We start from the raw sequence: 25,570 nt of genomic DNA on the forward strand, positions 1-25,570 counted from the left end.
GGAAGTATATGAAGAGCATTCTCCAAAGTGAGGGTCCAAAAGCTGGGAAAGGGATACACATCTTAATTTATACATGATGTGGCAAGGGCAGAGGGGTTGATGAGATTTTTTCCAGACAAGGGATGATATAGCTGAGGTTAGTCCTGCTTTGAGCAGGGGGTTGGACTAGATGACCTCCTGAGGTCCCTTCCAACTCTAATATTCTATGTTTCTAAGGGGTGCTGGGTTTCAGTTCTTCCATAATCCTAAGGAAAGATTTGTTGAATAAAGGATTTGCCAAAATAGTGTTTTAAAAAGTGCTCAACTTAAAATCTAGAGTTCAGATGCTACATCTACTTAACCCTGCCCTTTTGAGGCATGTTTTCCTATTTAAATATCTTTCTCTCAGTTGTGTCAAAGACTCAGACAGTAAAGTGATAGGACTATACACAATATTGTCAAAAACAAAGTGTGTAACATATTCTGTATTCTGAATACTTATTACATAAGTAGTTATGTATTCAGTCCTTTCTAAACATCCCTCTGACCCTGCTAAACACTATCAATAAAAGGGTTTCAAAACTCTAATTTAGGACATCCCAAAAAGTGAACTGAATCAGTAAAAGTGATTAGGTAGAGTAGACCATTAAGTTTGGCAAATGGTAATGCACTCCTTTTCTTTAGTGGAAGAAAGGATATGACCTGTATGTATATCTTGCAAATGCATAGTTACATTGAGTCCCCAATCTCTCTCACACTCACATTAGCAGCCATTTTTCTTAGTGTTGTGCCATTTAAATCATAAGCAATAGCATTAAATACAAAAAAGTTTATTTTCCCCCAATTAAACAGTATAAAACATTATATAAAAAGCTTTCCTATTTCTGAATGTAATGTTTCAGCAAATATCACAGGAAAGGTTAAGCCTAAACATAAATGTGAACCTATTTCTTTGTAAATATTTACTCAAGTCCAAAGAGCTATAATGAAATAGCAACTACAGTGCCTCCCCTCTCCCCAGTCTATTCCATGTTTAATGATAAAAATCAAGATTTTCCTTTACAGCTTGCCTTTGGAAAGTAGCCTGTAGCAGCAATATCAGCATTCTAAATCTAATCTAAGTACACCATACCTCAAAAGAACTTGGTTTACTAATAGAGTATCTTGTAAACACTTCAGGCCAGACAACAATTCTATTATGCCAAATTTTAAGATATCCTGTAATAAGTGTGGAGGGGGACCAAAAAAAACCTACCCAACTGCTCTTCACATATCCGGTTAGCAACCTACCAAGGTGGGTCTTAACGTACTATTTTTCCTATTTCATTCTAAAAGGATATCATTACTTAGGGCTTTTATTTCTCCAGAAAGCCCTTATAATGTGGTTTTCCCTCTCCTAGAGATTGTTGTTTACTTCACAAAGGACTTAGAGCAGTTTCCTGTATTTAACAATTGCTGCTACACATACCCTACTTGTCAGGGAAGTCTCCTACAGTGTCTTTAATTTCTTGATAATGGAACATATTTTGAAGTCATTTAGCATCTAGAGAACTATTCCCAACAGATAAGTGACTCAATGTGAATAGGCTTCATGATTATCCCTTTAACATTTCTCTTTTTTCCTTAATATCTTTTCAGTCTAATAGTTTTATGGAATTTGCTGCCATAGAAAGCTTTTGTTCAAATTTACAATCAAAGAATATCCAGCTTATTTAAAACCTAATTGGATGAATAGCTCCAAGTGATTTGAGATACTCTGGGTTCTATTTAAAACCTATTAAAGGACTTAAAAGTATCAATATTTTATCCAACTTGTAAAATCTTTTACCATGTTAAGCTCAACAGCACTAAGAAACCCTGCCCTAGATGGCTAGTTACATCCAGTCAAGTCAAGTGATCGGACTATCCTTTAATGCAAACCCTACAAACAAATATTTACAGAAGTAGGAAAGATTTTTCCTGAGAACAGTATTTACAGCAAGTCCTTAAGAAGTTTCTAAATTCCTCCTAAGCCATGACCAGTCCTCTGCGGGTTCCAAGCATCAGGGCCTTTTTCTGCTTTCTCTCCTGCTCATGCTTCTCACGCCTCCCTTGTCTGAAAGTGAAAAGGACGGGAACACTAAATTAGAACAAGTGAGCAGTTAATTGCACAAACACAGAGATCACTATAGGCATAAGCAATCCTTTAGATTAGCTACATGAGAGGATTCCAGGCTCACTTAGCCAATGTGTTGCACTTGCCATCTGCTCCATTTTTTGCACATTAGATTGCATATTATAGAAACGTAGGGCTGGAAGGAACCTTGAGGCGTCATAGTACAACCCTCTCCACTGAGGAAGGACCAAGTAAACCTATGCCATCCTGATATGTGTTTGTCTAACCGGTTCTTAAAAATGTGACTGTTATTAACTCTTTTGCAGAAGCACTGCCCAAAAAGAGTACAGGTCCCACCATATAAGGCTACATGTTGAGCTGATCAACCACCAGTTAAAATCAAGGAGGGGCCTAGCATGCTAGGACCTTTACTTTCTAGCAGTCATATTTCTGCATTAAGGTAGATGGCAGCTGTGAGCTACACTTTGGCCACCCTGATACTAAACATTGATAGAGACAGAAAAATTGCTGTAACCTAACTCTGGTTCAGGAAAGAGCATTTATTTGAAAGTGTTGGCTTGTTACACATTTCAGTCTTAATGCTCTCCTACAGAGTTCTAGTGTTAAAATATCACCTAAAACAGCCTTGTACTGACCTGGTCTGGAGACGTGGCTGTTTGTAATCTTTTGTGTGTGAAGAGACGCTGCTATTCATAGATTTATTCAGGACAGTATTTTCTTTTGAGTCACCCCAAGGTTTCAGTCTTCCTACATTTTAAGAAGAAAAGAAGCAGACCAGTTAGTTATTAAAATTTAGTAATTGTGTGCCTTTATGTTGCTAATACTGGCATTCTCATCCTCAACTCTACAGATAAATGGCCTGATTGCATCTAAGATCAAGCACAAACACCCCAATCAATTACATCAATCTGTATACTAGCCAGCTATTTGGAGAGAGGTTTTATATAAAACAGTCAATTATTTAACATGCTGAAGTGCACGCACATTAGTTCAACTCTTCTGCTTCTTTCTTATGAATCTTAAGAATCTCTCAAGAACCACTTCATGCTTCTTGTATGACATTCACAAAGGGAGCAGAAGATGAAATTTACTTCCCTACTCATCAGTTTTTTCTTCTCCAAAGTGGGCACCTAGTGTTCAATGATAGATTACAACTGGGTTATTCTTTTTCATCTTCCAAGCAAGGAGGCTCCTCTTGTATTGGTTTGTTTTTTAAGAACTTCTGTAGCTTCACAGATGTGGAGATGTTCAGAAGACTGCCACTAACTGCCAAAACTGAGAATAAACTACATTCCAATTAACAACTGTTATAAAAGATTAGCCACCTCCAAGGAGAACACTCTTGTCTAAACAATTAATTGATTACATAAAAAAAATGGGCAAAACATGAGAAAACCTCAAGATTTCTCCTAGCAGGAATAGGGGAAAAAAAGGGAAGGACTGAGATATTCCCCTCTAACTGGAATTTAATAGAAGTTAGATAATGCCACGGGTGGGATCTCATGGAGCACTGTGTGCCCACTTCATAGAAGGAAAATTACAGGTTGTAAAATGTTACCTTTCTCCCTCAAATATTTGGTGCTCGGTGATCCATTATAACTAGGAAGTAGCCAGCAGTAAAACAATCACCACAAAAGAGAGAGATGCTTAAATCAACAAGAAAACTGAACCAAGAGGAAAAACAGCTCTTAGTTGAAAATGTTTGTTAATTTTCTTTATATGGCAGAAGTAGAAAAAAGGCTCCCTGAAGCAGAACCCTATGGTAGACACACTCCCCCAACCTCTCTGCTAGACTGGTTGTAGATAAGAAACAAAAAACCACTACACTTAAGAGCCCTGAGGTGGCAGAAGGGTCACGCAAAAGCTTTCTGCTGGGGTGGCAGAAGCCTCCCTTCAGAATCCTGCCTGTGGGGTAGCATCAGTTGGGGACCACCCCATAATGGAGCCCTCTCTACTACCATGGAAGGCAGAGATCTGCCACCACTGGTCTTTGGCTGACCAAGGCCTTCCTGTTCCTGAATCCACTGCACCCTGCTTTAAAAGGGGGAAGTGGCCTGATTCAGGAGGAGAGCAGTCTCAGCTCCAAGCCATCTGAGCAAAAAGCTCTGTGTGGGGCTGTCTTCTTGCCAACCCAGCAGCGGACTCTGGGTTGCACAGAACTTGGTTTATTGGGGGACATATGTTGTTGTGGAGGTGTCCCAGAACTGGCTTGTTTTGTGTGATAGTGGTAGGAGGGCAGCATTAATTGACCAGAGCTCAGTCAGCAGGAATCCAGTCTACAGGCCCAACTGGAGGGTGTATTTTTCAGCCTGGTGAACAGATATTAAACAGGGATTGGAAAAAGTTGCTTGTGTATTTGAACTTGATATTCTAATTCCTAGAATGCAGCATGTCTCAACACTTAGGGACAAACTAGAATTCTTCTAGCAGCAAACAAAAAGGACAAGCCCAACTGTTAAAAGTCCAGATTGTCTTAGCAAAAGCCTCTCTTCTAGGGAACATACTTTGTATGGTTTAATTTCAGAGAACAAGCTATAATTTTTAAGGCTGTATCCCCATGTAGAGTGTGTGATCAAATATGTAGGATGACAGCTGTTTTGTTGCTGCATGTAAGAATGCCTTCTCATATAAGTTCAGTACTCCTCTTTGAAAATAGCAAGGTCACAGTACCTCTGTGTGGCTGATATCCAAGTGGCCTTGACAGACTTGCTTTGAGATCAAATGCTGACTTCTTAGTACTTGTGGGTTCCACAGTCTGAGCTGCAAACTTAAATGGTGTAACAGCTAAAAAGAAAACCAGGGTACCATGTTTAGTGAGAGGGAATAAAAATTTCTTCTAAGAAAACATTTGAGAAACTACACAAGGAGAGTACTACACAAACCAATTCTGTAAGCCAACCAAGCCGAAAGACCATAGGGTCTTATCAAAACAAACTACCAAGGACCCACATGCTATAAAATGTACTCCACTGAAAACACACTTAACACTTGGGATAACAGGGAAAAGGTTAAACAATATGGGGCAATAAAGTACGAAGGGCAGATGTGGAAGGTCTCACACTTCTGGTCTGGTTTTAAGTAGATAGCCTTGATATGGAGCAGATCTGCTAAGCCGTAGATCTAGTTCAGTGGTTCTCAACTGGCCTGTGGCCTGCCAGTGGTCTACAGAGAGCTAGCTGATCACATGATGCTACTTGTTTCTATCTCAGTCACATTAATGCTACTTTTCCATGTAAGCAGTTACTGTAGATGCCATAAGGATGGTCTGCAATCACAAGGAGCAGGGGAGATGATCCCCAAAACTATGAATGGGAAGAGAAGTGTCCATGACACAGTCCAGCATTTGGTCCACACTGGAACAGACCGAGGGTACTGGATGGCTGTTAACAGTCCTACTCTGAGTAGGGACTATCTGTGTCTTGCACACCACTGAGCACATTGTTAGTGCCAAGTAAAAGTTGTGAGTCACACATATTATGCAACTCATATAGTCATGTAGTTTGCTACAGAGCCATGGATTATTTTTAAGATGCTACATAAGTAAGTTTTCATTTTAAAACATTATTTCTCAAGCCTAGCAGTTCAAGGTCCTGTGTCTTGATCTCATCTTTCAACAGAAAAAACAGATAATCAACAAATGGATACTGTATTGATTGGCATGAATGCCTGCATGCCATTGTAGGGTCCCTGACACATAGGTCAACTATGCCACATAGCACCTGAGGTCTGAATGAGTGAGCTCAATCCTTTCTTAAGATGATTAAGAAAACAAAACAACCTTGGGTGCCATATTCCTTTTATGTAGGCAACTACTATCCCATACAAACTTTCACCAACACTTCTAGAAAATATTGAATTTAACCCTAATCCTGAACTACTCAAAGCAAAGCACTCAAATGGTTATAATACTGACTTCTTGCTCAGGTTTGATTTATTTTAGCTATTTAATTTATTTCTATTTCAGGACATGACCATCACATGCAGTCCAAAACTTGCTCCCCCCCCCCCCCACTTCAGTACTCCATGGGATATGAATTGTTAGTTTTATTATTAGAAATGGGAATTCTGTACAATAGTATGAGCATATATCAAGACAGGTAAATCATGCATCACACCCTATATGATTTTCCACTTCTCCACAGCAAGTTTGATAACAGTGCAACGGAACAGGGAACGGGTTATTTGGTGGTCTTGGGAGCTTTTATACAAGGAGACTTAAACCTCTTCTGGAGTACTCTGATACCAAGTCTGCAATGATGCTTTTATGTTTTCTCGGGGCAGTTTTATGTGCTAATAGGAGAACACAAAAACCGTTCAACCACACACAATAAGAACAGCTAGACTGGGGATAATTTCTTCTCTTTTATCTTAACCAAAGATTTTTAGCACCCTACCATTTTCAGTTCAAAGGATTGAAAAAAAATATAAATTTAAAAACAAGTCCCCTAAAGAATCACTCCAGTCTTTGGAAATGGAATATATTCCCCCTTGCCCTTTGTTGAAGCACTAAAGTTTGTTTCCAAATATTATGTAAATTTTGTAGCATTAGTTTCTCAGAAGATTACCATTAGGGTTGGTCTTTGTTGCAGTCAGCTCATGGTTTGTTGCATTTCCCTTAGTACTTTTTCTAACTGTTGGTTTGCCACTTTTCTGGCTATCAGGTGTGCAGACCTCCAAGAATGGTGACTTTCTAGATGGAGTCTTGGTAAGGGAGCGCTTGTGTTCATTATCCTTTGTAGCTTCTGAGAATCTGAAAGGAAGTAGTTATTTGTCAGAATAAAGATCTGAACCTTCCTGTATTAACAGGTGCTCATTAAAAACACTTCAAATCAATCAGTTTAGGTCTGTTATTATCCACCGAAAAAAATATGAAATGCTGCAACACGTGATCCTTTGGCACATTCCTGGTCAGGAATATGCAAGAATTTGAATCCATATTAAATGCTATCAGTAACCAATGCAGCTATCACACAAACAATGTTTTTGTTGCAATTTAATTTTCAAGTTCAATTTTTAATTCCATGATTTTGGAATTTCCACTTTTGGTGTTATGACTGTAGTATGAAAAATCAATATATGTGTTGATTAATCTGTGTCATTTATATATTATGCCAAATACTTGACTAATGTTTTTGGGGAGTTCTCTTTACCTGACGTTCATTTTGGTTGTTGAGAGAATGGAGGGATTGAATGAAGATTTCCGAGATAAAATACTCTGATTTTCAGTGCCTACAGAGATGTGTGGGGAGCACCGCAGGTTGCCTGGAGTACAACTGGTAGAGAATCTTCCTCTTTGGGGATGTGGGCTGAAGCACACTCTGCCACTGGAGTGTTTCTAGAAACACAGAAAGGGACGTTTAGCACATTCTACAAGGGTTTGATATTTGGAAAGGCATTGCTGTCTGGATTGTGATGGAGATACAGAACATGATGCATTTAATCAGATGTGCACAGACTAGTCTGCTTTAATGAATAATATTTCAAAAGCAAGAGAAGATCTCTCTTGTAACTAGACAGACAAGATTATCTGGGGGTCGGGGGGGAGAGAATCCCTCACCTTAGAATTGCTGTGTGGAGTTCCTTTCTCACATGCCTTCGGGTGGTTAGCTTTTTTAGCCAACATCTGCCAAAATAAAACGTAAAGTGTCTTAAATACTCATCCATATACTTGGTATCTATCAGCAAGATAAGAAATGCAACATTCAGAATAAGTTTCAATCTTCTTGTTTTGACCATATTTATTGGTCTGCATTGTTGTAAATCTTGGTGTGTGCATACATTTGTCACATATCCAGGAAATGCCATTATTTTGGAATTCCCACATGTTCAAGTTTAGAGCACAGGTTTCTGAGAGAGATCAAGGGCCATCAATAACCATCTACATGCCAGGTCTTTTGAGGGTGAGTTAAATGCAGCCATTGACTGAATGCTTTTCCCTAAGGTATAAAAAAGCACTTAATGCCCATCCAAAGTAGAAAACTTAAGATGTCAAGACCACCATTTAAACCCCTTTTTAAGACACTCAAGTTCCATGGCAATCCAGATACAATTAAGAAGTTAGACAAAAAAGCCATACAACCCTCCAAAGTAATTAGGAGTCTACTTATGACAGAGTCAGAAAAAAGGTTAATTTTGTGGCAGACAGAAAGAGGCCTGGTGGGACAGTCAGACAACTCAGGCTAGACTTCTTATATCCTCCCAGTCTATGGGATAGGTGGAATTGCATGTGCCCCCTACCAGCCAACTACTCTTCAAAAATGGTTCTCTAGCCACATGGGTAAATGCATAACACATACAGAAGAACTCTAGGGAGACAATGGAAGAAAGAACCCTTCCTAGATCTTAGAACAATGTCGGGATTAGGGATATGAATCTCTACCTTGACCTCATGGATAGAATTGCTGAAGTTTTCAATCAGTTTATTTTTCCTCTCAATGTAGGCATCAATAGACTCCATTTTCTTGAAGTGAGCCTCATGGAGCTTCTTGAAATCTTTAAAAATTCCAAAAATATGGAAGAGAAATTATTAAGATTAGACATTTATAGGTAAGTGTAAATGGTCACAGAGAATGGAGCAAAACTGGAATAAATGTCACTAGAGGATGGGAAAAAAAGAATGTAAGTACACTATTTTTCCTGACTGTATCCTGTGTCTAAGTGATTAAAACCAAGATGGAAGTGGTAGCATATTTGCAGCCTTTCCTACTTATAAATGAATGTCAAGTCATTATTTCTTCAATTACTAGCAGTCTATTATACTAGCAAATCACTAGCTCAAAGAAAGAAGAGATAGCAACATAATTTAGCATTAAAAAACCCCTTTCATATATAAATGCTTTTCATTCAGAAAGATCTCAAAGCACTTGACAAACTACTTCTGTGCTTCATTTAAAATCAATCTGCTATCAACACATAGCCAGCTCTTGGGAGAAACACAGGCAGAAATACACCATACTGGAACACTTCAGAGCCATGACAATTATTTTATGAAAGAGAGCAAGATGTGTTCCCCAACCAAGCCCCGTGTGTTTTCTTGTCCATATTTTTTTTTAAAGTGAGATTGGATTCATTTAGGTAATAACAGGCAAGTCTCCTTTCATACATGGACAACAGGCCTATTTTCAGAGATAGTACGTAACTTACTTGGCGTAATGGGTTTCATTCCTGTTTTTCCAGTTTTAGACAGATGGTCTACATACCGAGGGATCTTCCCAGCTGGAGGATGGGCTGGGAGAGCATCATCTGGTGCAATCAAATCGGACAAGTCTGTTAGAACTACCGAAAGGTTAGCTTAATGCTACTAAAACTCAAGCTATTCTTTTGCTTCATGAAACTCTGAAAGCTTGTATGCCAAAGGGGTACTGACTTACTTAAATTGTGCCTCTAGTATGAGGAGTAAAAATGAAACTGTGGAGTCCCATGTTTATAGTCTCTCAAAGGCTTCCACAAAGGTATACACAAGTAATAAGATGTCTGTCAACTGCAAGCTCAATGTGTTATCAGAAAGTCAAGGTAGGTTATTTCCTTCTCATGCATCACCATCAGTAAAGATTCTGCAGGTCAAACTGTGCCCTGAATGGCAACCCAATTGCCTGCACAAAGTATAATTGGATTGGCTCTGTAATTAGAATGTAGTAGTATTTTGGTGATTATGCATAAGAACAGAGCCCAACTCACTGTCTCTTAGGTGTGTTGGCTCTGCAGCACTAATACTAGTAATAATAAAAGTTTCCATGGCTATTGCAAGCAGAAATACCTGAGTACACACCAGTGAGCTTATCTGTTTAAACAAGGTGACAATTTTCACTTAGACTTGAGAGCAGAACCTCATTTTAAAGCAGTGACTAAACATTTAGTCAATAAATCTTGAGTCTTTTCCTGATTTTTAAAGTTTGAATTTCCACTTCTTTTGCATCATGTTAACACCTATGTTTTTATTGTTGAGTTCACTTAGTCTTCTTTCTTTGTATTAAAACAATTCAAACACTGCTATATTTTGTAAAGACAGATTGAGGATGGTAGCATTTGTAAACAGAGAGTGCTCAATTATTTCAGGTCTGTCTTGAAGTCAAAGTACAGAACAGCCCCAAGATGTTGTGGAGGGGACCCCACCACAATGGGAAAAAGGGAAGGGAAAATTAGCAATTTCTTTTAACCATCTGTTACCAGCACACAGAGAAACGCAACACTTGTGTCACTAGATGGAACCATTGCACAGACAGAAGGCAGCAAGGGTAGATCATGAAACTCAAACAAGATCTATGATCATGGTGTAAGAAAGGGATACTGCAGCTGCTTTTCAATCTGAAAGCTCAATTTGTTGGGTCAAACAGAAGGCTGGTTTATATACTGTGTGTTGCTTGAAAAACTCCACTGTGTGTTGATTGATTGGTGTACCTGACTTAGGGTGAAACATTAAAGTTGGCTTCCCATAACAATTTTTTTTATATACTCTACTGAACAGAAGTTATGCCCATACTGCAACTCAGGGACTGTATATACCTAATGTGCCATCTTCCTGGATTAGAGCATGGGATTGTATATGGTTTAGTGGACTTAGCATAGCAATAAAGTATCAGACCAGACATCTATATATATATTTGGGGGTTGGAGGTTCCCCTTTAGGTCAACTGCATTTAAACATACACAGATACACAAAAGTGAGGAATAAGCCTGTTCTGATTTTCAGCATTTCATCAAATAGAGCAGACAGGGAACATTGAAATTTTACTTGCCTGGACATGACTTTTGGCTGTCTAAGCTGCCCAACAGTAATATCTTTTTCCCCCTAGCATGCACATAAATTTATACTAACTCCACATCTGGGGAAGTTGAGTCATCTGCAAGCAGAAGCCAATGAAGCACAATACAACCTTTCCTTAGGAAGAGATTACCACCTCTGTGATAATCCAAGAGGCACTGAATTTAAAGGTGACTTGCAAAGGAAAAAATTGGGACTGTGCACCTCATCTTTTTTGCATACGCTATAAAAAGAAGGTCTGAAAGGTTTTTTAAATATTCAGCTTGTTTTTCATATTAGAAATTCAGGTCGTGCCTACCCAGAAAGACTATGACGACTAGATTTAAATAGTTAACAAAAAAGGTTTTGAACAGCCAGAAACAAAATTCCTTCCATTCTCAACTGCTCACCTTTCATTCACTTTAAGCTTGTGAAGTTTACTTTATTAGTTCTCCATGAAGTAATGTGAGAGAAAGGGACATCTTGCTAAAGATATGATGCACTAGCATATTTAAGTAAGGGCATGCTCAGACCCTCAAGAAGTCCTTCATCAGATCTGTAAAAGACCAGACTTGACATTCCTAAGGGGGAAAAAAGAAAAAAAAAAAAAAAAAAACCCAAGCAGAACCCCCACACACTTCCAATTTTCCAGCTTTCTTTACAATTCATAAAGAAAACAAGTGCACAAAGCCAATTTTAAAAGATTATTCATGTCACCTTTAAGTGAAAGGTGTTTCTCAAACAAAGTTTGGTCTGTCATGGGACAACAATCTGGGCTATTTGACCACTAACACATTCCACAGTATGTTTACGGACATAGTACATAAATCAAAATTCCTGTTTGAAGTACTGTAAGTACCCAAAATAAGAACTATTTGCAATTTCCCCTTACTTTCAACTCCATTTCTTTTAGCAGACTCCATCTTCTCCTTTTGCTGGCTCTGCATCGTCAGGTTCAAAGGAGCTTTGTTCTTAGTTACAGCTTCCTCATTTTGGCGTCCTTTCAGTCTCTTGCTTTCCCCACGCTGGGGTACTTCATTTTCTGTCATTTCTGAATAATTCTGGAGTTCAAAGATGTTTAGGTTAGGCCTTTGTTCAGGATGTTCTGCCTGTTCTTTAAGACAAGGTCTACAGGAGAAAAGATTTGCTAGTATAGCTATATCATCAAATCCTAGTAGTGTAAATGCAGCTGACACCAGCAAAGAAGTGATTTTTCTAAGCAAAATAAGCCCTACTGACAAAGTCACTTTGTTGCCACTATAACTGCATCTACACTAGGGTTTTTGTTATGTATCACAATCCCCCATCCCTTATAAACAAAACAAAAAACCCAGTGACATTGCTATTGTCATAGTTCTAGGTTTAACTGCTCCTCTGTCTCCTCCCCCATTTGTGGCCTCCTCAAGAGCATCCCCTTAGGTGTCAGGCCAGGAACCCATGTTCTTCTCCCTTCACATCAGAGTTTTAGGGATGCAGTCCCTTTGCAATTCACTTTGCTTCTCCCAGCAGGTCTGACTTTAGTTCAGCACTTGCAGTTCTGCTCTCTCAGAAACAATGACAGTCAGTGACCAACCAGCTTTCGCAAAGCACAGTACTTTTATTTAGGTCAAAAGCGTCACAGAGAAAAGATGCAAAAACAAAATCAATCAATGTACATCCTAAGCTTACCAAATATGACCCATCATCTGCATGAGATCCTGGCAGGTCCATGCGTGAATGTCTCCATGAGTCAGATCAAGCTGACTCTTTATATAGTTTTTGGGCCTGTGTCTCCCAGGCCTCCTAAACCAGGTAAAACCAGTTAATTCTACTTCTTCCATGGAGAGAAGCTTCAAAGAGTTGGGTATCTGCATAGCCAACATTCGAAATTTGCCTCATATGCAAATTTGACACAATCAGACTGGGTCTGAATAGGGACTTGGAATGGTTCTCTCATTACAAGAAGAAATTGTTACTGTTCACACATTCTCATCTTCTAATCAACGGTTGTGAATAGGCCTCATCTACCCTAACTGAACTGACTTTTTAGCACTTGCCCTCCCCATTATGTTTCTTACCCTTGGATGTATATATATACACCTCTTATCTGTGATTTCCACTTCATGCATCTGATGAAGTGGGTTGCAGCCCACGAAAACATCTGTCACAGTTATACCAGCAGTTATACAGTTAGTTTAGACCTGGCCTAATATACTATACCAATTTGTCACTTTACAAACATTCTTCTGCTGCAAATCCTCCCCGCCCTCCACTTTAAAAAAACCAAAAACCAAAAAGCCTCACATGCCAACCTGAAGAGAAAGGCCTACACAAGGGGAGACCTACTATCTATACAAGGGAAAGTGCAATGGTCCAGACACCAAATGCTTTTAAATGCACAAAACAAATCAACTGAAGAGCATTTTTCTTTCAATTCTGGTCATCTTAGGTGTTGCTTGTATATATTAGTTAACATTTCAGAAAATGGCGTGACAAATTGAAAACATCCTTTACTCTATTTTTCCAAACTGACCAACACTCTTTATGTTTAGGATAAAGTGTGAGATCACCCAGTTATCTCGGCAATTACACAATATCCATGGAACACTAGGTAAAGATTCTTTTACCATGTTATTTTAATTAGATAGACTGCTTATAAACATGGTAGGGCAAGCAAAGTTCTCTATCTTGCTAGAACTCCCTTTTCATCAAAGCTAGCCAGCAGAGATAAAGAGTATGGTAGGAGCATGGCATTTAATGTAAGTTGATTGGCTAGATGATAAACATGCCTGGCACCAATGCTGTGCTGGGTGTATCAGGTACAGCACAGAGTTCCACTCTTTTATTGCAACACCCAAGGATGTCGCAATACACAGATGTGGGAGCAGAGAACATATTCAACTGAAGAGAGCAAACATAAAGGAAAATATTTCAAGAAAGATAGCAGATGAGAAAGAAAATTCTTGATGGTCATGAGTTATTCTGCCAGAGTAAATGAGGAGGAGGAAAAGAAATTCAACATCTTCAGAACCAAATTAAGAAATAGTGTTGCTCCTGCACCCTTGGTGCAACCTGGAATAATGTGCAGTTCTGCTTCAGACTGCACAAATACAAGCAGAAAATTGGTTGTTTCCTCAAGGACATTTCAAAAGTTATAAATAATTTTTAAAACTGACAGCAGAAGGGACCATCATCATCATATCTTCTTTGAGAACATCTTGGTTTAAATCTCATTAGGGACAATGGGTGGAAAAGTAGTGGCCATTTTAAAAGAGGGCAGTTCTTATTCAGAATTATCTAAAGAACATGCTTTGTCAAACTCTGGTGAAGAAACTTGTAGTTATGAAGAACAATAAAAAAAAAAAAGACCAATAGTCTAAAAACTTTTCTTCAAATTTAAGCAAGTTTCAGCAAATTTTAACTATATGGAAAAATTGAAGAGTTTGTGCTATTCCATTCCTAACTAAAAGAATGCCTACAAAGGCAAGTCAGGAACCAGGTGTAATGGTTTTGTTTGTGATTATAAATAGAGAAATTATGGCTTTATTTTACAAAGCACTTTTAAAGCCATACTTAGACATTGTGTCATGTAGAGAACAGAAAGGAAGAGGCTATTTTGATGCTTAAAAGAGTGCAAAGATGGCTACTAGGCTCATTTGGTGATCAGAATGTCTGTTGTTAAGAAAAAGACTTCAAGAGTTGAGTGTATTCAGCCTGAAAAGGGAGTGAAACATGATTATAGTGTCCTGGTACTTAAAAATCTCTATCGAGGTTCTTAAACTGCACCAATTATGGTACTGAGCACCTAAAGTCAAATTATGACTCTGGGAAAGACCCATACAGACTACAGGGGATCTGAAGTTGATAAATAAGCTTAGAGAACAGGAATAGTTGATTGCAGCTAGCAGTTGACACAAGTTTAAGAAAAGTAGGGTAACAAAATAAAAGTCAATAACATTACTGGGTTTGCCTATTGAAAGGCATGCATTTCCTGCCAAGTGGTGGTAGAATGGACCAAAGGTTCTATTTAATCTTTCTCTTAATAAAAAAATAAAACCTGAAAAACTTGAATTACCTCTTTCTCAACAGGAAGCACCATATCTTTTTCATTAGTATTAATTTCCTCCTTGGAGATCATCTTTCCAATCGTTACTTTCCTCCCTTTTCCACGCCTTTTCGTGACAAAGGACACTGGAATAGGTATGACCTGCTCCGGACTGCTGATCACCTCTGTGTCTGGGGAGGAGGATATGCTCCTTCCAGAGTCCTGTATAAGAGAAATGGGACCATTCTCTAACATCCTTATGTGTGCATATTCCTGTCTAAGGAGAAAGCTTCACAAGTTATTAATGAAGCACAGATATGTCACTCCCATTGTTCACAAAACAAACTTGCTGGCATTTTCACTGTTCACTGGCATCACAGTCAGTGTGCTGATGTCAGTTTTTTTCCCCAAATACTGAAGTTAGAAGGCTAACAAACTGCCCTAAAATCACTATCTGAAATCTTCTCATTTGTTTTATTGTATGCATAGCATTCTGTCAAGATATTTAACACATAGCATCATTTGGCACTTGATTGGGAGAATCTCATAGATAATCCTGCAAAGATCATGTCATCTGTGTTCCTCCTACTGAGCTACTCTGATCCCTAGCAGTGAAAAAGCTTATCTATGCTGTTGCTGCTGCTTATACCACAGCCCAAGGACTCAGCAGAAGAGTGAATCTGACAAGGATCATACCAGTTCTTAATGGTTTCATAAAAGGGGCCTCAATAGAAGTGTATACAATACATAATGACAGAGCAAGAAGCTTCTGATTTACCTTCTCTCAACATAAGAACAAGGGGACATACAATGAAACTGAAAGACAACACATTTAAACAAAAGAGAAAGGTTGTTTTTTGTTGTTACGCTGTTTAAAAAAAGACCAAACCCCCCCCCCCCCCCCCCCCACAAGATATTAGGGGAAAAAACAAACTAAAAAAATAAAGCTTTTTCCCTTGGATGTCCTTTGGTTATAGCATCCTTAGGAGTAACTTGTAAGTGTAGAGGCACAAAATGGCTAGACAAATAGGATTAGACATCCTTTAGGTGAGAACATTCAGTTTGAGAATATAAAGTTAGGATAAAAAAATGGAAGGGCCACCCCCCCCCCCCCCAGAAGCTTACCATACAAGCTTGTTTATTTCATATAATTGTCTAGTATGGGGTTCCTGGTACCTTCCTCTGAAGCATCTAGTATTGACCACTATAAGAGAGGATGGCAGACTTGATGGACTGATCTGACCTGGCATTCCCTGTTCGTAGGCTCTCCTTGGAAACTATTTGTAGAAGCAGCACAGGTGTTCCCTGGTGGTGGGTTCAAAGCTTCCCAGCTAGTATTATATCAGGGGTTCGCAAACTTTTTTTTCCTGGGACCCTCTTTGAAATGTTTCAGGCTGTCTTGACCCCCCCCAAGGCTATGCTACCCACCCCCCATGCCATGCCACCCTTACTTCTGAACTGCTACTGGGGACAGCACTGCTTTCACAGCACCTGGCCACCAGCCACTGCTCTCTGGCCACCTAGTTCTAAAGGGCTCTGGCTATCAGCCCGGGACTGACAGCTGCATGCCATGGCATGCACGGGGGCTGACAGCTTGCAACACCACCCCATAGTAACACCACCCCATCACGACCTCTTGAGGGGGCCCAGTTTGAGAATCTCTATTATACTGAATCTAGGTTGTCATTAAGCTTGGTTCAGCTCCTGAATATGATCTCTCAAAGGACACAATGGAGAATTTTGTACACTTCCCATTGGCTAATGTCTGGAGCTAAAGATAAATCTGCATATGTATTAGAGCACGAGTTAGGTTTTAATTCCAAATTGTTTTGTCACAATTCCGTTACTAGCATGGACACTAACCTACTCATATATGGGACCATTCCAAAGCTGAATACCACAAATGTCAATTTCCAGCAGTAGGGGAGCACAGTAAGCATGATTTTAAGTAAAAACTTCAATTTCTATTACTGTTTGCACCATGTGAAAAGTGCTTTTCATTAAATGCAATGCACTACAATCATCAGAATAGGAGCAATTTTCTGAGAACTTTTTAGCTTGTTGTCTTTCATAAGACTACAAAAAGTCAGCAGACATCTGTTCTTACCTTACTTTCATTTTCTTGTTTTGGCTCATGAAAGTGCCGCTTCAGAGCTTTCAGCAATTTGTCTGCCTGCAGAGGAGTCAAAGTATAAAATGTGACCCAAAGAGGATACTAGTCCATTAAACAAAGATTACATAAGCCCACCCTGTATACTGACCAATTCAGCAAAGCACTTAAGCATCTGTGTAAGTCCATTTCTATTCAACAAGACACATGTTTAAGAGTATGTCTCCACAGCATGCTTCTTTCGGCAGCATGTAGAATATATACCCACACAGGCCCTCTAGCAAGGGTATAAATAAGCAGTGTAACTAGTAGGCATATCTTAGGCAAGGAGGGTAAAGACATGCCTGAGGGATGTAGGTATATATGCATGTAGCCTGTACGCTCTCTGATAGCCTAAGCCATGCCTCCCCAGCTACACTGCTGTTTTGAGCAGTACAATGTCCTGCTGCTGGAGCCTTTTCCCTCTGCAGGAAAAGACTCCAGCAGCAGGGGTGCAGCAGGAAACGTTCTGCCTGCTCCCTGCTACCGCAGTCCTTCCTTGCCATAAGAAAATGCTCTGGAAGCAGTAAAAGGCTTTGGCAGGGGGCAGGGAATGGGTTTTCCTGCTGCTTCCCCCCCCCGCCAGAATCTTTCCTTGCCACAATGAAAGGCTCCAGTGGCAGGGAGCTGCTGAAGCCTTTTCTTGCTGCCTCCCCTTTGCTAGAGCCTTTCACTGGTATGCGTAGCTACACACCACAATGAAGACGCAGAATGCTTTTCTCTGCAGCATGTAGCTACGTGTACACTACATGCCGCTGCTAATGGTATGTAACAGACATAGCCTAACATTAAGTAGGTACTTGAATCTCATTAAAATCAAATCAATGGGACTTAATGTGCTGAAGAGCTTGGCTGAATAGTTAGTTTGCTTCATTGGAGCTGAGATGTAGATTTTCCTGACCAGAGATCTTACAAGCCATCGGTTTTCCAAAGGAGTTTTAGGACACGGTATGTTGACTTGTCTACTTAAACACAATCTAATGAAAGCTGGATCTAATGTCTGCAACAGCATTACTTACCTTGAGCCATGCTCAGAGGCAGATCAGACTTTCCTAAGCAAATAATGCCAATAGGGGATAATGGAATAATGCATAATGGAAGTTTTAAGCTGTTTAATGACAAATTTCCAAGGACTTAAACTTTGATACTGTGTTGATTTTTCCCATTTATCTCCTCTCATGTAAAAATTTCCCTTTGCATGAATGTTAAGGATTAGCCAATGCCATGTTTTCAAATTTAGAATGATATAAAAATCAATGTGTCACTTCTGCAGCATTGTAATTAAGACATTTGCACTTCCATAATAAACTAATTTTCAGAAGTTAAAACAAATTAAATAAAATGAATTAGTTTAACTCTAACCCAAATTATTTAGTTTATTATACTTGGCAGATGAAATCTCGGCCCAACACACATTTGAAGACATTGTGGCTCAAAGAAAACTATAAGCAACTTGAAAATAACAATAGCCATTCACAGTATATCCTGTAACCATTTAAAAGCTCTTGTAGATTTTATATTTATATATATATGCCAATTTTCTTCCAAATTGGAAGAAGGGTGCGCATCCCATTTGGAGATAAGAGAGTCAAATTCACCTTCCATTTGGCATGACTCCTTTTTTGCTCTAAATACACAGTGGTTTTAGCACTTTAAAAAATATTAGTTCCAAACATGTTATAGGCACATCTATTTTCTATTCCCTACTGGTTGTATATGAGACAACCAAGTGATTGGTAGAAGCTTTCCAAAATATTAAATTGAGTTTGAAGTTTTAGGAGATTCCAGACCAAAGGGAAAGCTTTGGAAAAGTTTTTGAGTGAGTCAAAACTAGGATTTTTTAAAGGAATGGCTATTTTCAGTCCAATACCATGTTTAAAGTAGTTGTGAAACCATTAATTCTAGCAAAGAGGCCAGAAGTCAGTACAGCTTTCTCAGTTGGTCAAATTAAAGCTACTGAAATGCACTACCAGTTACATTTTAAAGAGCTACACTCTTTCCACATCTCCCACTTTATAATCTTTGGCTCTATCCTGACAACAAAAATGCTGTTTTTCAACTTTGTTAAACCTTACAGATAAGGCAACTTTTTTTCAGGTTTGCATCAGAGAATACTGCAAAGTTAGTTTGTAGATGTGCTCAGTCTAGAGATAAAAAACAAGAACTGGCTAAACACCATTTGTAATTTCCTATTCCCAGAAATTTAAAGTACCTGTTGTTCAAAATCTTGTACAGACATGCTCTCTTTTGAACCACCACAAAACAGCAATAATTCAGTGATTTTAGAACAGGACAATTTTACATACAAGAACAACTTATATTAAATATATAGCAAGGAGTGCAACTTGCTTGGTTTGTTGCCATGAAAAACTGTAGCAAGCATCAGAACTCTTTTTGGTCATATGAGGCAGTGTTTCCTCCATTGTCTTCCTGAGTGGCATTTTTACCAAGCATTTCCTTCCACAATACCTTCTCCCACTTTTCCTTTGTCTAAAATAGTAGCAAAATGAAATATTGCAAGGATTCTCAAATTTGATTACTTTACAATACACATTTCAATACAGAGATGGTCTCATGGACCATTTCCTCTCCCATGTGCATTCATGTAATATCCATGAAGCACCTGCAACACCCACTACATGGGAAAGCAATATTAGGAAAATATTAAATGTTTTGTGTTTCAGTTAATGTAATTTAGGAAATGAAAACAAGGAGAGCCAGCATCCTGTGACTACCCAGCCTCCATGGATTACAATTTTTGATGTATATCTCATATTTAACTTTTGGGATGGGTTATTGTCACAGATCTGGTTGGGCTCTCCCTGCTGGCAGCTCACTAGATGGCTGTGAAGGGACCCAACTGCTGAATCCCCAGGTGTTTTAAGCTAGTGGCTCTGAACCTTTCCAAACTACTGTATCCCTTTCAGGAGTCTGATTTGTCTTGCATATCCCCAAATTTCACCTCACTTAAAGACTACTTTCTTACAAAATCAGACATAAAAATACAAAAGTGTCACAGCACACTATTACTGAAAAAGTGCTTACTTTCTCATTTTTACCATATAATTCTAAAATAAATCAATTGAAATATAAATATTTTACTTACATTTCAGTGTATAGTGTACAGAGCAGTATACACAAGTCATTTCTTGTATGAAATTTTAGTTTGTACTGACTTTGCTAGTGCTTTTTATGTAGCCTGTTGTAAAACTAGGCAAATGTCTAGATAAGTTGATGTACCCCCTGGAAGACCTCTGCATAACCACTGTTTTAAGTTCCCAGGAGTCCTAACAGTTATAAAATTTCTATATCAGAGAGCGCCCCTGTGTCAATATGTATCAAGCCACACACTGGAGCAGAAAGAAGGACTATGGATGGGCTCAATGGTCTCTGACACCAGCCCACAGAATACCCTGGAGTGGCAAGGAAATGAAGGCAGGGAAATACACGTAGAGTTCATTTGGGTAGCTCTGCGCATTCCTCATATGATTAGAGCAACTGTGACCGTCCGTGCCTAAAGTAGCCACCTGAAAATGCTAAGGTCAGGGCAGGCTGTAAAAGGAGAGCAGATTTTCCCAACACTGGTGGGTGACGCTGAAGTCAGACTTCCCAACCACCCACAAACAGTGCTTCTGATTCCCCACACTGGTTATCAAGAAGCCAAAATAAAAATATACACAGCCCCCTTTACTGCATTTCAGTCTCTGGCTCCCAATCGGCCACTAGGTCCAGTAAAGAGATCAGTTATTTAAAACTCTATGCTCTTCAACACAAAGGTTTCTTCTGACCCCAAAGGGTCAGTCACAGTACCAGATCAATGTAAGTTTGGATCTTACCCAAAATACCACTCTGCCAGCCAATCCTTTAGTAACTAAAACTAAAGGTTTATTATAAAAAGAAAGAAACAAAAACTATGAGAAGTGTTAAAGGATTAAAGCAATCAGACACATATAATTGATTTGAAAGTCCATATAAATATCAGGTTTCTAATAGAATTTTGGAGTTTGCAGGCTTGTATAGTCCCTCTGGAATACGACCAGTACCTGGATGGGTGTCAGTCCCTTTTTTCACAGCTTAAGTTCAGTTCAGCTGTAGATGAGTTGATCCAGAGGTAGGTGAAGACTGAAGACAGACTGAAGACAAAATGGATGTGGTGCAGCTGCCTTTTATGTCCTTTGGCCTTTGCCATGCTGCTTGTGGAAATTTACAGGAATAAGATGGAGTTCAGAGTCACATGAGTAAGTCCTGGTGACTCATCAGGTATATCCCTGGCTTCTCTCCCTGGACCCTTGAACCTGTGAATTTCTTAATGGGCCATTAAGCAGGCTCGTTCTGCAGCCATTCTGTCTGGAGTGTCACCCAGACACAGCACAATTTGAAATATAGATATATCAAACATATCCATAACTTCCACTACACATCTAACACATGAACATAAACATTATCTTACTTAGCACATTATAGCCTTTTTAACAGTACCTGACATGGCATAGTTTATGTGAATTATTATGATTTTGACATATTGATGTTAAATAATATAATAAATGCCCTCCCAATCCAGCCAGCGTGACAGCAATAATGTGGTATAATTCTGTGCAAAGCATCTCTATGCTATATGCTCCACCTACCATGTGGCCCTTTGAAGAAGGAATCTAGAAAGTTCACACTTTTGGGTGTAGTTCAGGGAGAGGCTGTGGTTAAGGTATGAGGGAATCCAGGAATCACCATTGGTTCCAGGAACTGGGCAAAGGCAACATGTGGTCACAGCTCTGAGAATAGGATGATAGACAGAGGATCTGCACCCCAAGAGTGTGCCTAGGGACCCCAAGACTGGACTGTATTCTAGGTAGACAGACGTGCGTGTAGTGTAGATTGTTGTTTTAAAATCCTCTTATGTTTTGTTCCTAGTGGTAAATATTACTTTTGCTTTAAGAAGCCTGTTTAGGTCACTATATACCACTGGTCAGTCTCCTGAAGGGAAGGCAGCAGATGCCTAAACTCAATTGAACTTGTAGGGTAATAAATGGTGGATACATGAGGTATCATAGCCTAGTCCCACTTAAAAGAGAAAGATTGTTAAATTCCATCCCAGGATATGTAAAGGCTATAGGCCTGATACCTAAGGGGCTGCACTCAAAGAGGCAAAGAAGGGGACAGAGGTGCAGCTAGCCCTGTAACTATGATGGTCCATACCTCCTCTCCTTATGTCTCTAGGGCAGGGGTGTCAAACTCATTTGCTATGGCGGGCCAGATTTGAATTAAATGTACTTCAAATGGGCCATACATACCATAAATCGAAATACTAGGCACAACCAAATGTAGTATTATATTTTTTTTGCTAGATATCAGCGATATAAAAACTGCAGTAAATTCACTTCTACAACTACTACTATTTTACGATTAAAAGAATTGATCAATGATTAAGAATTATAGTACTGCGCGATGCCTCAAGACCACACTGTCCCTCTCCCGCCTTTTGGAGCGCTGTGTCTCGTGCACACAGCGCTCCACGCACTGCCACCAGAGTACACAGATCTCACAGCATTGTGTGCTGCCGCCAGAGAGTACCACACTGTGAGATGTTGCGGCAGCACGTGCGGCCGCCAGGGGCCGGACCAAAAAGGTTGGTGGGCCATATCCAACCCGCGGGCCGGATCTTTGACACTCCTGCTCTATGGGAAGGATCAGCCTACGTAGGGCTTATTTCACAACTTTCTGCTGCTCCCCAACAGCTGCCAAGCTCTATTCACTGTAGTTCCTCTAGTGACATTTTCCAGGGAAATCAGCTATAGGGATGTAAAATGTTAAAGGGTTAACCATTTATTAACGGTTAACCGTTTAGTATTAGTCTTGCCGTTAACACATCCTTAGTCTTTCCCATGCTTTTGTTCAAATCCCAATGGTGAACAGCCGCCAGGGCAGGGGAGCAGAAGTGCGAGGGGCTGATGGACAGCCAATCAGAAAACAGCGTTTGGAGGCCAGTGCTGGCTGCAGAAGCTCACGCGCTGACCTGAGGAGCGGCTGCCGCTTCCACAGAGAGAGGTGAAGGGAAGCGATGTCAGACAGCGAGTCCAGTCCTGAGGGATGGCAGAGCTGTCCTGCTGCATGTGGGCTCATGACCGCTGCATTGTCAGGATAGCACTGCCTGGGATGCTGTCCTCTCCCCAGTCTGGCAGCCACCTGGCAGTTGTGGGGGGCTGGTAAATGTGGGGCTAAGGATCTCTCTCCAGATTCCAGCAGCTGCCACTCAAGCCAGCCCACCTATTAATATTATATCAGGGAAATTATATAATTTTAATGGGCACTTTTAAAAACGTTATTTATTACATCCCTACTCAGCTAGTAATGAGAATGTGTGCTTTCTGGGTAAGTCCACACACCACCACAAAGGGACACTATCAACTGCAAAAAACCAACACACCCTGCACATGCCTGATGCTACCTATCATATGACAGCAGACAAGTGAGAGGAAACATTCCCCTGCCCTATTTTACTTTGTGCCTTTGACAGTACTTTATAGCCAGAAACGCATCTGGCCTTGTGTTGCGAGTTACTGACACACACAGAATGGGGGGCTAGCGGGGAAGGGAATCAGAAATGAGAGTGCAGAATTCTTTTAGGGGTTCAACATATTCATAAATGATCTGGATAAAGGGGTAAATGGTGAGGTGACAAAGTTTGCAGATGATACAAAATTACTCAAGAGTTAAGTTCAAAGCTGACTGTGAAGAGTTACAAAGGGATCTCAGAAAACTGGGTAACTAGGCAACGAAAAGGCCCATGACATTCAACACTGATAAATGCAAAGTAATGAACACTGGAAAACATAATCCCAACTACATATACAAATGATGGGTTCTAAATTAGCTACTGTCACTCAAGAAAGAGACCTTGCAGTCATTGTGGAGAACTCCCTCAAAACATCTGCTCAATGTGCAGCGACAGTCAAAAAAGCTAACAGAATGTTAGGAACTATTAGGAAAGGGATAGAAAATAAGACGGTAAATATCAAAATGCCACTGTATAAATCCAGGGTACACCTGTACCTTGAATCCTGCATGCAGCTCTGGTTGCCCCATCTCAAAAAAAGATATATTAGAAATGGAAAAAGTACAGAGAAAGATAACAAAAATGATTCGGTGTACTGAACAACTTCCATATGAGGAGAGATTAAAAAGACTAAGACTTTTCACCTTGAAAAAGAGATGACTAAAGGGAGATATAATAGAGGTCTATAAAGTCATGAATGGTGTGGTGAAAGTGAATAAGGAACTGTTATTTACCCCTTCACATAACACAAGAACCAGGGTCACCTAATGAAATTAATAGGCAGCAAGTTTAACACTAACAGAAGGAAGTATCTCTTCACACAACCAATAGTCAACCTGTGGAATTCTCTGCCAGGGGATGTTGTGAAGGCCAAACATATAACTTTGCTTTTAAAAGAATTAGATAAATTAATGAAAGATATTCCACTGATGGACCTGAGCCAAGATAATCAGGGACACAACCCCATGCTCTGGGTATCCCTGTCCTAGCCTCTGACTGTTAGCTGCTTGGCCTGGCCAGGGGGGGTGGGTGGGGGTGGATCACTCCAGAATTGCTTGGTTGTTTATTCCCACCGAAGCACCTGGCATTGGCCACTTTTGGAAGACAGGATACCTGGCAAGATGGACCCTTGGTCTGACCATGGCCATGCGGTCCACAGGGAAGCTCAGGGGCTGCGTCCCCCTCCCCGTCCCGCCGAAGCTCCCTGTTTGACGGGGATCGCACTGCAAGTTGGCAGCGTCCACACAGCCCTGACAGAGACACGCGCACCCAGTGCTCTCCACCGGGTCAGCCCCGCTCCCCCACGTCCCCGTCCAGAGGTATCGCACCCCGCCCCGCCGCTCAGGGAGGAGTCCTCTCGCCCGGTCCCTCCTTGGCCCAGACCCCGTGTGTCCTTTCCTCTCTCCGGGGACCCCCCCCATCTCCCTTCCCAGCAGCCCGGGGACCCTCTCCCCGGCCGGGACGCCGCCCCCTCACCTTCAGGTTGGCCCGGAGACCGGCGGCCTTGGCCACCTGCTGTAGCTCGCTGTATTTGAGAGACTCCAGCTGCGTCGGCGAGGGCGGGCCCATGGCGGCAGGACTATCGCAGCGACCGAGATCCCAACAGCCGGCCTGCAGTAACCGCCCGCCGGGCTCTGGCTGGCTTCGAATCTCGCGCTCAACTAACTGCCACCGAGCGGCTGCTTACTCCCGATTCCCACCCCCACCGTTCGAACTCGCCCTTCGTGTCCTGTCATTGGCTGAGCCTCTACCGGAGGACGGGCCTGGAGATACGCCGACAACCAATAGCGTCCTGAGCAAGGAGATTTGTTTTTTTCAAACGCGATAGGCGCTTGTATGCAGTCTTTCAAGATAAAGCCCCGCCCTAACCCAAATCATCGCTCTCTGATTGGGAAGTAGAATGATCGGTAAACCCCATTACCCAATGGCCGGAGGAGATGACTTCCCTGGTGTGAGACCATGGTGAAGTGACTGATGTGCATTTCACCCAATCGGAACGCAGAGCTGTGGGC

General features: G+C 40.6%; 1 protein-coding gene across 1 annotated transcript; it reads right to left on the minus strand.

Moving 5' to 3' along the window:
* Positions 1-1,143: 1,143 nt before the first annotated feature.
* On the minus strand, positions 1,144-25,279 carry NUSAP1 (nucleolar and spindle associated protein 1). Its single transcript, XM_067557956.1, has 12 exons — positions 25,035-25,279; positions 16,967-17,032; positions 14,890-15,081; positions 11,728-11,896; positions 9,239-9,337; positions 8,475-8,587; positions 7,653-7,718; positions 7,246-7,430; positions 6,661-6,845; positions 4,766-4,879; positions 2,731-2,842; positions 1,144-2,074 (listed from the first exon to the last, which is right to left on the minus strand). The coding sequence occupies exons 1-12, from the start codon at positions 25,125-25,127 to the stop codon at positions 1,987-1,989; spliced, it is 1,482 nt and encodes a 493-aa protein (XP_067414057.1). The 5' UTR covers positions 25,128-25,279; the 3' UTR covers positions 1,144-1,986.
* Between the last annotated feature and the right edge of the window lie 291 nt (positions 25,280-25,570).

This window comes from Emydura macquarii, unplaced genomic scaffold (genome assembly GCF_026122565.2).
Source record: "Emydura macquarii macquarii isolate MOO-44397 ecotype Brisbane River unplaced genomic scaffold, CSIRO-AGI_Emac_v2 contig_1876, whole genome shotgun sequence".
Classification (NCBI taxonomy): Eukaryota; Metazoa; Chordata; order Testudines; family Chelidae; genus Emydura; species Emydura macquarii.

Coding starts and splice junctions, on each gene's coding strand:
- NUSAP1 (XM_067557956.1), bottom strand. CDS start 25,127: ATGGGCCCGCCCTCGCCGACGCAGCTGGAGTCTCTCAAATACAGCGAG. Junction 15,082..16,966: donor AACAAGAAAATGAAAGTAAG/GTAAGAACAGAT, acceptor TCTCTTATACAG/GACTCTGGAAGGAGCATATC. Junction 9,338..11,727: donor TAAAAGAAATGGAGTTGAAA/GTAAGGGGAAAT, acceptor TGATTGCACCAG/ATGATGCTCTCCCAGCCCAT.